Source organism: Pimephales promelas, chromosome 14 (genome assembly GCF_988280905.1).
Source record: "Pimephales promelas chromosome 14, fPimPro1.hap1.1, whole genome shotgun sequence".
Taxonomy (NCBI): domain Eukaryota; kingdom Metazoa; phylum Chordata; class Actinopteri; order Cypriniformes; family Leuciscidae; genus Pimephales; species Pimephales promelas.
Window position 1 is genome coordinate 7,632,689 of NC_142782.1, and position 16,621 is coordinate 7,649,309.

Below are 16,621 nucleotides of genomic sequence, written 5' to 3' on the forward strand. Positions count from 1 at the left end.
GTAATTTCCTGCAATTAAATTCAGATAAAACGGAGGTATTACTTATTGGTCCAAAAAACTACCCACAAAACCTCTTACAATACAACTTTATATAGAATGATGTCCTGTTACTTTATCCACTACAGTAAAAGACCTGGGTGTTATACTAGATTACAAGTTGTCTTTCAAAAATAATATGTCATATGTTACAAGAACAGCCTTTCCAACTTAGAAACATTGCTAAGCTACGTAACATGCTATCTGTTTCTGATGCAGAAAAATTAGCATTCATGACCTCAAGGCTAGATTACTGTAATGCATTATTAGCTGGTTGTCCTGCATCCTCAATAAACAAGCTACAGTTAGTACAAAATGCAGCTGCTAGAGTTCTTACTAGGTCAAGAAAATATGATCATATAACACCGATTTTATCATCTCTACACTGGTTACCTATTACGTTCCATATCAATTACAAAGTACTACTACTGACCTATAAAGCCCTAAATGGTTTAGCTCCTGTGTATTTAATGGACCTTCTTTCGCCCTCCAATCCATCACGTTCTTTAAGATCACTAAATTCGAGGCTTCTGGTCATTCCTAGGATATCTAAGTCCACTAAAGGAGGGAGGGTGTTCTCGCATTTAGCTCGTAAACTCTGGAATAGCCTTCCCATTATGGTTCAAGGCTCTGACTCGCTGTCCCAGTTTAAAACTAGATTAAAGACGCATCTCTTTAGCCAAGCATCCACATAATGCTTACCTTTTATTCCACTGTTGAATCAGATCGAATGCATTTAAAACTTGAAGAGTCTGTAGGTTATTTGTTTGCATAGTATTTACAGTCATTACTTTCCTGTGTATATTGTGTGAATGACAGGTGGTTGGGCAGATATTGTGTTTTGCGGTAGGAGGTATGCCATACGGAACCGTTGCCACTGAAACTGCTTTAACCACCAGTGGGGCTCAACAGCCTTAGTCAAACGGGTTGGCGCGTATGGTTGGGTTGCGGAGGGATTGTGAAATTGTGTTTTTTTTTTTTTTCTCCATCATGTTAAAAAGATGTTAAAAAACATCAAGTTCGTCAGCTCCAGTTTGTATCCAGCCTCTCACAGAGACTTCAGATGCCCCCAACACCTGCGATGAGACGACTAAACGCCTGTGAAGAGACGACTCGACGCCTGTGAAGAGAGGACTCAAAGCCGGCGATAAGTTATGCCCTAAATTATTACATGATTAACTAAATGTATTTTTCCATGTACTTTTCTGTAATGCACTTTCTGTAAAGCTGCTTTGAAACAATATGTATTGTGAAAAACGCTAGACAAATAAATTTGAATTGAATTGAATCCCACTATAAAAAAAAAATCCCACTTTTCTTAGCTAATAGTAAAGTGTCCTTTCAGTAATTTCGACTGAGTGGGACACCCCCCACCCCGGAATACGATTTCACCCCTGCCCCAGGTCTGTGCACTCTCAAAACTCTGAAACTGGGTTCTTATAATGCTTGTTACACTTCTTAGAAATAAATTTGACAGACAAATTTAACTATGATATAATATAATTTAGTACAAAGGAGCAAGAGAAAGGGAAAGCAGAACTGCAACTCAAATCAGCTAATCAGAAAACAAATAAGTCGCCTTGCTTTTGCCTTGCTTAGGGGTTATTTAATACTTAACAATATTATTGATCTATGTTGTACTACTTTCATGTTATCACTGTGAAGCTGCTTTGATACAATCTGTATTGTGAAAAGCGCTATATAAATAAATGTGACTTGACTTGACTTAAGTAATAATAAAAAATAAACAGGGCAATACATGATAATAGGAATGATAGTTATAATAATAGTTATACGATAAGTTTGGGGTCTGTAACTTATTTCATCAGTAATTTATTCTTCTGTTTGTGAAATAAGCCTCTTATAACCAAAGTTGTAACCTACAGTATAAACAGAAATATTGTGAAATATTTCAACTATTTTCTATTCTAATATATTTTCTGTGTAAGTAATTTTAATACATATTCAGCAGGCATTCAGTCTTCAGTGTCACATGATCCTTCAGAAATCATTCTAATATGCGGATTTAAAACACAGGATGCTTTGTGGGAATCGTAATGCTTTTTTTCTGTAAAAAAAAAAAGTAAAAAAAAACCACCATTTATTTAAAAAAAAAAAAAACACCATTTATTTAAAAAAAAATTGTAGCAAAGTAATGCTGAAAAAGATTTTCAGAGCTTTGTTATGCAGTTGCTAAGGTGCGGTTGTCAGAGCGTTGTTATGTAGTTGCTAAGGTGCAGTTCTCAGGTGTTTACTGTACCAAGTCAAAAAAGCCTACCTTTATATGGCTCTGGTCCCTCCTCCAGTGCAAGTCTATGGGATTTGTCCACCTGGTTTATGATCCAAAATATAAAAATCGTTAAAATACTGATGGTAACTATGGAAGCTTGTTTCCGCCACTGAATAAAAAAATAAAGTAAATAATTGCGACTTTTTATCTCACAATTCTGACTTTTTTTCTCACAATTGCGAGATAAAGAGTCCGAATTGCGTGATATAAAGTCAGAATTGCGTGATATAAAGTCAGAATTGCGAGATATAAAGTCAGAATTGCGTGATATAAAGTCAGAATTGCGAGATATGAAGTCAGAATTGCGAGATATAAAGTCAGAATTGCGTGATATAAAGTCAGAATTGCGAGATATGAAGTCAGAATTGCGAGTTATAAAGTCAGAATTGCGAGATATAAAGTCGCAATTGCGAGATATAAAGTCAGAATTGCGAGTTATAAAGTCAGAATTGCGAGATATAAAGTCGCAATTGCGTGTTATAAAGTCAGAATTGCGAGATTTAAACTATTCTGAGGGGGGGAAAAAGTTAGTCTTTTTTTCCCCCCTTAGAATTGGCCTAATAAGTCGCAATTGCGAGTTTATTTCTCACAATTCTGAGAAAAGATGTCAGAATTTCGACATATAAACTCGCAATTATGTGTTATAAAGTCAGAATTGCGAGATGTAAACTCGCAATTGTGAGAAAAAAAGTCACACTTCTGTCTTTTTTTCTCAGAATTGCGACTTTATATCACACAATTCTGACTTTATATCTCGCAATTCTGACTTTATATCACACAATTCTGACTTTATATCACGCAATTTTGACTTTATATCTCGCAATTCTGACTTTATAACACACAATTCTGACTTTACAACTCGCAATTGCGACTTTATATCACGCAATTCTGAGAAATAAACTCAGAATTGTGAGATAAAAAGTCACAATTATTTATTATATTTTTTTATTCAGTGGCGGAAACAAGCTTCCATAGGTAACCTAAGCAAACATTGTTAATAAGCATACTTATTGACAGTGTTTAATAAAAAGTTCTGTCATGAAACTCCACATGGCACGGGCTGATAGGTCTGTTCAATCTGCTTACAATCACATCATTCTCTATATGGCACAGCTGATTGGTTCCTGCTGTATCAGTAGCCAATGAGCTCGCTGCTTAACTTTCAAGTACTTTGGTCAGCTGCTGTAGAACGTAGCACACTTTCAGAAACCCTCTACCTTCCCCAGCTCCACCTGTGTAGATCTGCAATGGGTAATTCAAGAACGCTAGATTGTGGCAATAACAGCAGCAGAAGCGTAGCAGATCTATTCTTCCAAGACCAAAGATAAAATTATTGTCATATCCATTACCATGCCAAACAGTCCAAGAGTTGTCATGACAGAACTATAATTTGAGAATTATTGTTTCATTTGAATTGATGATTATTGTTATGAGTAACTAAAGGAGTGTGCAGTTATATGACCATTTAATGCTCTGGCTCACTCAGGTTGGCATCAGACCTTCTCTGAGCAGAATGCTGAAGTGCTGCTTTCATTGCTTGCAGGTGACTGAGGATAAACTCGGTTATTTGCACAGCTGTGTATACGCACATCTCGCTCCAGGAAGACATGCTCTTATTCCAAATCAAATTTCCCCGTCTTCCATCTATTCATCCGTCCAGTGGAATCCAGAACGGAGGAGTGTCAAGCGTGGGTTTGGTGAGCTGCGTCAACATCCACAGTCATGTTCCACAGGGGTCATAGATTTAACAAAGCCCAGGACTAAATTACACTCATTTCATGTGAATCCCATTTAATTAGGTGTGAAAATGGGTTTCATAGGTTCATCTCCCTGGGTTTTCCATTCCAGTATGAATACCAAATATACCACAAAAGAAAAACATTGTTTTGGTTGTGCTTCATCTCTGTACTGTGTATGAATATGACTCTTCACAATATAGACCATTTTGCAAGATGTAAACAACACTGGTCCAGAAACACTTCCTGTTTCAGTTTTTTCTTTATTTCAGAACATCTTAAAGATTTTTTAACTTTTTAATTCAGTTTTATATATTCTGTTGGTTGTATTTTATCCCAGCTTTTATATAGTTTTAAAAAAACTGAAACAGGAAGTGCTTCTGGACCAGTGTTGTTTACATCTTGCAAAATGGTCTATATAGCTGCTAGTGCTTTACAATGAACTGTGTTAGAGAGCTACAATGGCAATTTATCTGTTCAGTAAAATGCCTTACTCACCTGTTGAGTTATGAAAACACAAACTCAGCGCCGCGTTTGCAACATTTCGAATCCTCTGTGTCATTAATCCCACATCTTATCATACATGCGTCAAAGTAGCCGGAGCAACTTCGATTCTATTTACGGATATGACGAGAGTCGTTAACTGGCGTGTGACGTATGTAGGCCTACGCAATTTTCCGCGAAAACAATCAGATATAAACATTTATTATAGGGTTATCATAGTGAATCAGTGCGAGATAAAAACAGGTTTTTTGGAAGAAAAAAAAGGATTAATGATGTATTGACTCACTATTTCGATTTTGTTATTAAATTTTTTTTAATAAAACAGGATGTATATTTTTAAGATTTAGGATTTCATTTTAGGACTGCATGTTAAACAAGGGGTAAAAAATGGTGTTTATAAACTATTGAAAAGTCAAAACTGTCTGATACAGTCAACTTTACGTTTATCGTGATCTTAAAAACATTTTGATCGAAAGACTTATGCTGAAACTGCTTCTGCAGAAAAAAATAGGCTAAGACAAAAGTTGAAACAATTTTAATAATGATGATGATGGTGATGCACCAATGAGATAATATTTTAGAGTAAGTCTAGAGTGGCAACTTTGATAAGCATAACATATGAAGCAATTTCTATTGTTAAAAAAAAAGGAAAACATCAGCTGCTAGCATTTGTCCATTTTATGAATTGATCTTTTCAGTTAGGTTGCAAATTTATTAGAAATAAATAAGTCAATGCTATAACACTGGTTTGCTGGTTGCCTGATCTTCCTCAACAGCACTATAGCATTTTCATTCATCTATGATAAAGAAGTGCACTATACTTTTAAAAACAGTAGCCTACTTATTATGGAAATATGCTACGGTAGAAGAATATACTGAATGTAATGTTTTAGACATATATATTTCATTTATATTAAATAAGTAAAACTTAAGAGAGCTTTTTTGACCAATTTATGTAGGACTTAATATCTTTTATATATTGAATTGGTAATATTTTACAATAAGGATCATTTGTTAACATTAGTTAATGTAATAACTCACATGAACTAACCATGAGCAATCCATAGTGTATTTGTTAATCTTTGTTAATAATAATAGAACTGTTCACTGTTAGTTCATTTTAGTTCACAGTGCATTAAATAATGTTAACACGATTTTAATAAAGTATTAGTAAATGTTGAAATTATCATTAACAAAGATTAATAAATGCATACGTGCAGTTCATTGTTAGTTCATGTTAATTAACTAATATTAACTAATGAACCTTATTAAGTCTTACCATTTAATTTCATACATAAATGTCTTGTGTTGAATATACTGACAAGCATGTATAGTAACTACAATATACTTGTAATGTAATTTCTGTTGATGTTTCATATTTGTTAAGATGAAATTGAAATTTAGTACATTTCAAATATATAACTTTATATCAAATAACACTATTGTATTAAACATATAATCAAGTATAGACCATTTTGCAAGTTGTAAACAACACTTCCTGTTTCAGTTTTTTAACACTACACAAAAGCTGGGATAAAATACAACCAACAGAACATATAAAACTGAAACAAAAAGTTAAACAACATCTTTAAGATGTTTTCTTTACATGTGAAATAAAGAAAACAGTTACAAACTGAAACAGGAAGTGTTTCTGGACCAGTGTTGTTTACATCTTGCAAAATGGTCTATACATCAACACATCCAAATAGCATAATATTAAAGTGTCTCTCTCTTTATAGCCACACTTATTGGTATTTCAGTAATATTATCTACAGTTTTTATTAAAAAAAAAATAAAAAAAAATAAAGGCATCTTTTTCACAAGGTCAGATATCTGTAGACTAAGTATTATGGTCAGAAGTGCAGTTTATAACTTCTATAGGTGCAAGAGTATCTTCAACCACAAAATGATTAGCATGAAATGTCCATAGTAATTTAGGTGTACTCTCAAATCTAAAATCACAAGATAGCACAAAAAGTATGTTAAAAAGCCAGTGTACTCTTAGAAGAAAAGGTTCTATATAGAACCTTAAAGGTTCTAAAGCTCTATATTTGGAACCCCTAAAATGCAATGCATGTGAATGATCACAAAATTCAAGATATGGGGGTAAAAAATTTAATTAATCAATTTCACACAACGAGTGCCAGTTTTTATGCTCCAAAAATCTGCATGATTAAAATGTGATATTAAGTTACTACAACAGTTTAATGAACAATAATTTAATTACAACTAAAATGTTGCAGAATAATGTAATATATGAATGAATAATAGCCTATAAAGAACTTTTGTGCCAAAAGTGTTCTTTCTTGTCATTAGAACCTTTTTTTTTTAGCATAAAATGTCCTTTGGAGTTGAGTAAAGAACCCTATGCATTTGTAGAACCCTTTTTTCAAGAGTGGCATATTGCATAAACTGCTTAAAAGTTAGTCATCAAATTGTTTTCCTCAAGACTGGTCCCAACTTTATAAAGTCAGTTACATAAAAGGTAGATTGGTCTAATTTAAAATGATTACCTCTTGTGTCTAACTGATAGGGGTCAAACTAATTATTAAGACAATCTTAATATAAGAGTAAATGTAACTGTCTTCACGAAGTCTACATGTTCGTTGCTTGTCCTTATATTCTGTGTGTTTCTTCGATGCTCGGACTCAGGTCTCTCGGGACATGGAGAAACCTGCATGCTGCTGCAAAATCAAATACATCCAAATCATATTTCTAAAACATCAGACATGCAGTCATTCATTTTCTGGCGTCTCGAGCATAGGGGATGCCCAGTTTTAAAATGAAGAGTTCAGATGCAAAAGCCTCTAAGTGCCATTTGAAATTTTCTTCTAGAATGATCATTTTTATCAAGCTTGTATATTTAAGTTCAGTGATTTCACTTAAATGGCAATGATAACCTATTAATTGTTATTTAAGTGAAATTACTGAACTTAAATATACAAGTTTGATAAAAAAAAAATCATCATTAAAGAAGAAAATTTCAAATGGCATTTAGAGGCTTTTGCATCTCAACTCTTCAAATAATCTCCCATTTCATATAGCTATAGGGCCCGCTATATATGGCACAATCTGTATACTGAGACAACGCTACATTGGTTTGGTAAATATCAACAAAGATGCATTATAAAACAATATAAGTGTCTTATTTTCGTTGAAAGTGAGCTCCAATTAATTAATATCTTTACACAGGCTAAAAATATGACGAAAGATGCAGAATAATCTTTATTGGACCCATAACGTCAATAAAACATGATGACGTTAAATACACGTTTATTATTTATTCAACAGAAGAATCCTGTCTTTTCTTGTTAATCTGAAACCAGGGAAAAGTCTGATGATAAAAAGAGACAGCCTATAGCCTACTTAATTTAAACACACAAAAATGATGGTTTTAGCCTACACGATTTGCAACAAACAACTTAACATCAAAATGTCCCACTTGTTTAAATAAATAAACAAACGAATAATTTATTTTAATATGCATATTAGTATTGCACACGCTGATTTTACGAGTAAAGCGGGATTTCCTCTGGAACGTCAAGGTTTAATTTAGCTGTGCGTGCTGAGCGTTGCGTTTCTGTCTGAAATGTGAGGTTTTGTCGCCCTCTTTTGGTGAGACAGGGGAGATCCACCTCTCAGCAACACGACTGAACTATTTATTTCATTTGACATGCGATATTATCATATAATATATAAGCTTAGTAGACTATTATTTGATCGCGATTTGGTAAAAATAACGGAGCGTTTAAAAAGTTTTAAAACCACCGTAAAATCTCCCATTTTTACTGGTCAGGTGTGACATTTGTTTGTGTGTTAACCATTCAATGCCTGTCCTTTGTTTGAAAGGCTAAAGGCAGGGAAAAGGTGAGAGAGAGAGAGAGAGAGAGAGAGAGAGAGAGAGAGAGAGAGAGAGAGAGAGAGAGAGAGAGAGAGAGAGAGAGAGAGAGAGAGAGAGAGAGAGAGAGAGAGAGAGAGAGAGACTAGAATAATATGTCCTGTTGTGCTCCAGTGGCATTCTGGGTAGCCAAAAATATGATTGAGCTGCTAATTTAGCTGTTATGGGCCCTTTCCCCCCATGACGCTAATGATAATTAACATGCAAATGAGCTCAGGGATGTGAGGGAGGGGCAGCAGTGCTTCGTTCATTAAGGCCTTAATTACTGTTTGAAAACTGAAACATCAGGGTTATAAATTGAGTTTTCTCATGCAATGGGTCGGATAATAATTAGGGACACTCTTAGAAGTCTTGTTTTGGAGTTTTTCAACGATTAAAGAGTTTTGCTTTTGCGTCACAGGTTTCTAAGTCATAAAGTGTGTAAAAATAAATCGTTAAGTTCTGTACATTTTTTTTTAATGAACTCAATCACTGCCCAATGAGACTTTTGAGTAGGCTACCCCAGATATTCAAACTTCTAGTTTTCAAAAATGTTTTTTTTTAAATGGCAGAACTATCTTAATTTGATTAATTAAACAACAAATTGCAACTTTCAGCCTTGGCATATTAATGTCTAACTCAAAGGACTTTTAATTAGTTTCCTTTAATTAACTAGCACATTAAAATGTATGGTGCCTGTCAGAGAGTGAAGTCATTGTACCATTATAATAATATATGACCATGGGATTTAATTTCATGCATCAACTAGCCATGGGAGCATATCTACTGGTGGAGAAGAAGAAATAAATCCAAAAGAAATCTTCATTACTGTACAACAGCTCAATTGTAATTAAAATAAATTCTGGTTGCACTTTATTTTTACAGTACATGTACTTTCCTAAGAAAAGACTGGGTAAGGTAACTACATGGGTTAAGGTTAGGTTTAGTGGTAGGATCAGGGTTAATACCTATTATTACCAATTTATTGTAATTAATAATAAGTATATAATAGGTATATGCGGACCAGGACTGTAAAATAAAGTGAATGAATTTTAGATTTACAAAAAATACTCAAAACTTTATACAAAATGTTATAAAATTATACATCGGCGGCAATATACAGTGTACATTGATTGATGTGGACTTTTTAAAATGTATTGATTTCCATATATATATATATATATATATATATATATTAGGGCTGTGCAAAAGTTAATTGCGATTAATCGCATCCAAAATAAAAGTCTGTGTTTACATAGTATATTTGTGTGTGCTGTATATAATTATTTTGTATATATAAATACACACACATGCATGTATATGTTTAAGAAAATGTGTTATTCCTATATAAAATATTTATATTTATATAATATAGATTATGTATTTATATATATATATATATACAGAATTTCAGCGCAAATAATTCTTAAATATATACATGCATGCATAGGTATTTATATATACAAAATAATTATATACAGCACACTCAAATATATTATGTAAAACAGACTTTTATTTTGTATGCGATGAATCGCAAATAACTTTTGCACAGCCCTAATATATATATAATTCTCTAATATTTCTAAGTTTTCCATGACTGTGGAAACCCTGACTGTTAATTGGGATATTAGCCACTCACTGAAAAACTGTTGAATGTGTGCGTCTGTAAATAAATAGGTTATTATTATATATTAATATGAACTGCAAAAAAAAAAAAAAAAAAAACGTATTTCCCCAATTTAATAAAATGTTTGGCCATTAAAAGAATGTAACAGCCACTCATGTTTCTTTAAGCATCGTTTTAGAAAGAAAAATCAACATTTTCCACAGCTTTTACAGAGAAAAATCAGGCAATCGTTCATTTTATCAACAGTGTCACTTTATTATTTCCTCTAACAGTAATAGTGAATGACAATAAATTACAACGGTCCGCATGCTCATCTATACATTAAAGTTGACATAAGCTCAGTGTACCATTCTCTTTCTAATAAACCTGCTGGAAATAAAGACAAAAAGCAGCAAAATATAAAGTGCACATCACAAGAGCTTTCCAGATCACATTCTTTAACACTTGGCACACATCATAAAACAGGTTACCATAGATATATGAGCGACTAACATGTTAGTAATGGATCACACACATTGACAGTCTGATCTTGCAGATTAGATTCCAGATATGGACGTCAGGTGGAATAAATGTATGACGAACTTTTAATTATATGCTTAGCCTAACTGGTGTCCAGGTTTACATGAAGCTAGTTTTTCTTTCCAATTCATACATACCATGTTGTACTAATACTCATTTATCCTATTTTGCTAGTAAATTATCTGAACAAACAAATGATTTGTAGTAAAACAGTGCAGTTATGAGGGGAACAGATCGAAGAGGCACCAAAATATTGCTGATTTCATTAAGTCACATTTCTCACAAAAAAATACTTAACTTAAAAAAAAACATAGTTGTCTAGAAAATGGGCATATATTCAAACTTCATTTTTTGAACATGTTCCCAAAAGTGTCAGCCAGATCAATACATTTAGAACAGGGTGACAAAAAATATAACTTATAATTTACGTGTAATTCTAGCCATGAATAGTTTTCATTTTCACTGAATTCACTGAGTGAGATCAACCTCCTTACAGCATCCCGGTGACAATCCGCCACACACCATCAAACACTCAGAGTGGAACGCTTGCTTAACGTTACATATGTCAAACCTAGTAGAGTTGTGACAAAGACCAAAGAGGAGAATTCCACGTTAAATTCATGGCCTTACAGCACACTGTCAGACTAAATACAAGGCATGCGAGAGACCGTTTAAAATGGACATCTCACTTTTTGCAACTTGCTATGGCATGCCAAGAAAATCTGTATGGGAATCTTTAACACAATCTAAGAGATCAACCACTTTACACGACCGCATGTCAAGAATAAATAATTAACCCTGTATTAAATACAAAAGAAAGAGTTTGTACAAAAACAAAAGGGAGCTCTCTTCAAAGTGGTGCATGTCACTACTCTCAAAGGCAAAAAACTAACAAACAAACATGAAATGACCAATATTTGGTATGCTCAAATAAATGGTTGAAAGCATGTCTTAGTGTTAGATATTAAAAGTGCAGCAGTGGGGAGATGAGCTGCTCTACACACTCTCTCTCTATCGGCCTTGTTGAAGATACTGCTGGGTAAACATGTTTAGTTCACTGTCCAACCAGCCAGCTTTATTCCTGTGGAAGAAATCACATGTTAACAAAAGTCAAATGAACATGAATAATTGAAATGATTTTAATGTGCTAAGTTGGAATGGTTCTTCTGATGCATTTCAAACGTTTGGGGTTGATAAAAGATTTATAAATGCAGTCCATTTACCATTTAATATATTTATTTTATATCATTTATTCCTATGATGGCAAAGCTGGTTTTCAGCAGTCATTACTCCAGATTTCAGGATTATTTGATGAATATGTCTGTGGAACGGTCCATGTATTCGCAAAGAACCGAAACGGTACGGGCGTCACAGTTCGGTGCACGAATTTACACGGAGAATACACGGTATAAAAAAACAAATAAAACTCGCGTGCATATTAATTAATGTAATGCGGAACTATTGTTAGATACGCGGGTTTTTTAGGGACACATAATCTGTACCATCGGCTAGCTCTGAACCGTCTATGCTCTGAACGCGTTCACTTCAAACGTTGGCTTTATACGCGCACCCTCGCTTTGGACTAGCGTCAAACTAGACGCGCATAGATGCGAATTTGGCGCTCTATTCGCGTTTGGTGTGACCGCATAATGAACAGGCTGCGATGTCAAGATTGCAATGCTGGAGTGTGTGTGTGTGTGTGTGTGAGAGAGATAGAGAGAGAGAGAAAGGCACGATAGAACAGTGGAAATATAAAAACTCTTCTTATATTTGTGTACACTCGCAATAAAACACAACATTGTGCTTTTGTCACACTGTAAACCCCTGACAAACTGTAACTTACAACTGTCACCCAACCAAAATCACACACACACACACACACACACAAAAGCAAAACATATTTATCCATCTCCATTTCAAAACAGTCTGTGGGTCCCATCTTTTGGGCATTCGTCATATTCCTCGGAGCACTAATCTTACTCATTCTTAAAGTGTAAGATTAAAATACATTGATTAAAAAAGAAAACCGAATGTGTTTTTAATGGTAATATTATTTTATACAGAAATCAATTATTTATAATTATAATTTATAATTGTTAACAGGAAAACAAATACATTAATCTGAAATATAGCAAAATCATTTTAAATTAATTCAGGTACAATTACCAAACATATTGCAAGGTCTTTTTGTCTTTTTATTCATTTAATTATAAACTAATTATATAAAACTATTGTCAGTGCACTACAAATAAACTGGTTCTATGCCTTTATTAATAAAACTTATTTAGAAAATACAATGCCTTCTGTATTTTTGTTTTACTTTTTCCTCCATTGTACCGAAATCGTACCGAACCGTGATGTCTGAACCGAGGTATGAACTGGGACGTGACTTCAGTGTACCGTTCCACCCCTAGTCTGTACTATCACTTTTGATCAAATTAAAAATCAAGTGTATTATTATTATTTTATTTTTTTTTAAATGTTATCAACCCCAAACTTTTGAATTGTAATGTATATGTTGTCACAGTAAGATCCATTCTTGGGGCCTGTACCATGAAGCCAGTTTAGGTGGCTAGCCAGCTATGTTTCAGTTTAGTTTGCGCAAACCCTGGGTTTTAGGCACCATGAAAGTGGTTTGGCTTTTAGCAGTGTTCATCACCATAGTAACTCATGCTACACAGCTAACCTGGTTCAGGGCAGGTTATGTTCCAGGTAAGATGTTGCAAAACGAACTTGGAACAATCAGCTGTGAGCTAAGTGACACGTCCGACGCGAAAATGTCACTCCCCCTGTTTCCACTCCAAATTAAAGGTCACTCACTACATAGCAAATGATTTTAAAAGACAAAATCACGGCTTTTAGTAAATACATTTTTATGATTTAAAAAATTATTTCTGTAATTATTATACCCTTAAATTATCTCACATGTACAATTTCAGTTCATCAATTATTATTACAGAGATTTTATATATATATAGAGGTATATAAAGGTAATTTAAATATGCTTTAGAATCAATAAATGAAGCTATAAAATGACTACATACGAGTAGGGCTGGGCAAAAAAATAGATTTTTTGATTAATCGTTTTTTAATAATGTGGTCGATTCAAAATCGATTCTCAACGGCCACGAATCGATTTTTCCATATAGAGGGCGGGCAGTATGGAAAAAGCTGCCCGCCTGTTTTATATACAGGTTTGTGGCTCTTCTCTCTCTGCACAAGGCAAGCGCCAAGCGCTGCAGGCGTCGATACACACTCGCGTTTAGGAATCGGGACAAAACTCTGGTCTTGGTGAATAACCCCGTAAAGACAGTCGGTTATTTCTTGTGTGACAGAAAGTTATAATGAAACAGTAATGGATCCGTGCACTAGTTCTTTAAGTGAACGCAGCCATATGTATCTGTCATTAATTCTGTTGTCATAACAACATAATATAGCATTAATTGTAAGCAATTAGAATTAATAGCCTATGTATTTAATTCAGTCAGGACTAAAAGACTATCCTGGATTACTTTATTTAGTTTCGGTAGTATTTCTGACCTACCCAAAAACTTTTTTATTTTTGTCTCTTTATTCGATTGTATATTTATTTGTGCTACTTTTTTCAATTTAATTCAAAGATTGAAATCAAGCTTCCATGTGTTGCATAAACTCTTAATAAAAATTACCCCATTGTAAAAACATTTAGGTGAGATCAAAAAAAGTCTAAATATTTATTTATATCTTTCTTAAACATAAAATAACCTGATCCTGTTTGATGAAGGCATGCGACTGTTCTGAGTCTGACTTGTATAATTTTGCATCTTGCATCAAAATCCTGTCTACAGTATTCATTGTAAGCATTTAGTGTATAGTGTACCTAAAATAAAAAGAGTTTTATATACAGGTTTGTGGCTCTTAATTTCTTTGTATTAATTAACCACTAGTAAACTTATGTCCACTGTTCTTTTTCGTATTACATCTACTTTCATTATAGTCGAATCGAGAATCAAATCAGGAATCGAGAATCAAAATCGAATCGAGAATCGAAATCGAATTGAGAGCTTGCGAATCGAAATCGAACATATTACCCAGCCCTACATATGAGCTTAAATGTTCAATTCTCTCTATACCTTTATCAACGGTTTAAACTAAATTCACAACTTTTACTTGCACTGATAAACAGTAACGAGACTTTCTTTAAGTTGTCCTCTTTCATAGACAGCTATTTTCATCTTGCTGTGTAAATTTGTTTAAATTCTTAATATTTTAATACTTTTATTTAATAAGTGAATTGCGCTACTTCTCTCGCCAGAAATTAATTTCAATGAGTTTTGAATGAGTTTCACTCTTTCTCAGCATGTGATTGGCTGTTCGCTACTCACGTCACACCTAAACTCAGGATCAAAGCCTGAGTTGACAGAGAAAGTTGGTGATCAGCATCATGGTACCAACGAATCCTGGTTAGATTGGTTTGGTTTTGTCAACTCGACACTAATCCTGCAACCCTGAGTTTGTTCAAACACCATCATGGTCCAGGCCCCTGAACAAGACTACATATAAACTAATTCCACTGCTGCTAAACATCAAATGCTCATTCAAACACATTACAGTTACTGAACATGTCACACAGACTCTCACCTGAGCAGTTTAGCTTTACTCTGCAGGGAGTCCAGCTGTTCGATCTTGCTGTTCAGATCCCGGATTTCATCCTCCAGCTGCTGTCTGGTAACGTCCACCTGCTGACACAGCTGAGAGAAGGTGCTGGCCAGCTCCCTGTATCAAACAAGGATTCAACAATGTTTAAAAATGCATTTCTGTGAACACAACTACAGAGAGCAAATATCGTACTTCATAAATTGTTCATATATTAATTTTATCCACCAGAGGGCAGTGCTGAAGAATTGTCTAAATAACACAACGTTTGACATCACGGTTCAGATTAACTCCAGTTCTATCAATCTACCTACACTCAGAATAATACTGGATCAAACAGATTTGTATGTTTTTAAAAAGACTTTCACACAGAATGTAAGACATCTATTTTATTATCTTCCATGATGGGATTTCTTTGTTTGATGGATTTAGGTGAGATCAATGTCACCAACATTCTTAAGTCTGAGGTCAGTATTTTTTTCTTTAAGGAATAAATGCTTTTACTCAACATTACAACAAGATTAATTCAACTGATCAAAACGGACAGTAAAGGCTTCAATTAAATGCTGTTATTTCGATCATTCTATTCATGTGTTTTCATAAAAATATTGAAGTCCCCCTGGGGTGAAAATTGAGCTTTTAATGTTGTTTAGAAGTATGTTTTTTATGTGCTTTAAGACTGACCATGTGTAAATTAAGAGTATTTTCTCTTTAAAACTACAGTGAACCAAAGAACCCGTAACCAATCGCGACAACGTGCTGGCGGGATTTAGCATATCATTAATAGCGAACTATCAGGGGTCTCAAGAGATGCCACGTTATACTGGTATATTTTTTGTTGATATGAATAATCGGGTAGATTTAGCAATATAGCGGGTGTATGAAGTATATAACGATGATATGATGAACTCTCTCTATAACCTATAACTATAACCTTTCTTCCCAACTGACATTCTGATGTTTAAAGTGTTTCTGGTAATTGTTAGAAGGCAGCTGTCTGACTCTGAGATTGAATAACACTAGCAACACATTATTAACTGTTTGATAACATAGTGAAGTAAAATGCTAATCATATTAATTACTGTTATGTGTCCGACGCTGTAAAGAGCGATACCATTGTGTTTACCTCAGTAAGTTGACCGAGTGTATCTCTGAGCTGGTGTGAGTGAGCGGAGGCGGGGATAATTAACATATTGATGTTTCTGAGTTACATATTTTTTAAATACGTAATTTTGGGGATCAAAGATGAGTTTTAAGGGATAAAATGATTGACTCTTGGGGGAGTAATGATGCTGTGACAGATTTATTTATTTATTTTTACAAATATTAAAATAGAACAGTTATTGTAGCCCTCAAACCGGATTCACTTTAAAGCCCTTAAAGGACAACTCCGGCGC

At 34.0% G+C, this 16,621-nt stretch overlaps 1 protein-coding gene across 2 annotated transcripts in view; it reads right to left on the bottom strand.

Annotated features, from left to right (window-relative positions):
• Window positions 1-10,300: 10,300 nt before the first annotated feature.
• The window catches only part of mfn2 (mitofusin 2), a 56,326-nt gene continuing 50,005 nt past the window's right edge, over window positions 10,301-16,621 (bottom strand). For both annotated transcript variants that reach the window (XM_039669519.2, XM_039669520.2), the window contains exons 17-18: window positions 15,210-15,344; window positions 10,301-11,670 (exon numbers count right to left, since the gene is read on the bottom strand). In XM_039669519.2, the coding sequence (XP_039525453.1) occupies window positions 11,601-11,670; window positions 15,210-15,344 (205 nt within the window). In that variant the 3' untranslated portion in view covers window positions 10,301-11,600. The remainder of the gene's footprint in view (window positions 11,671-15,209; window positions 15,345-16,621) is intronic.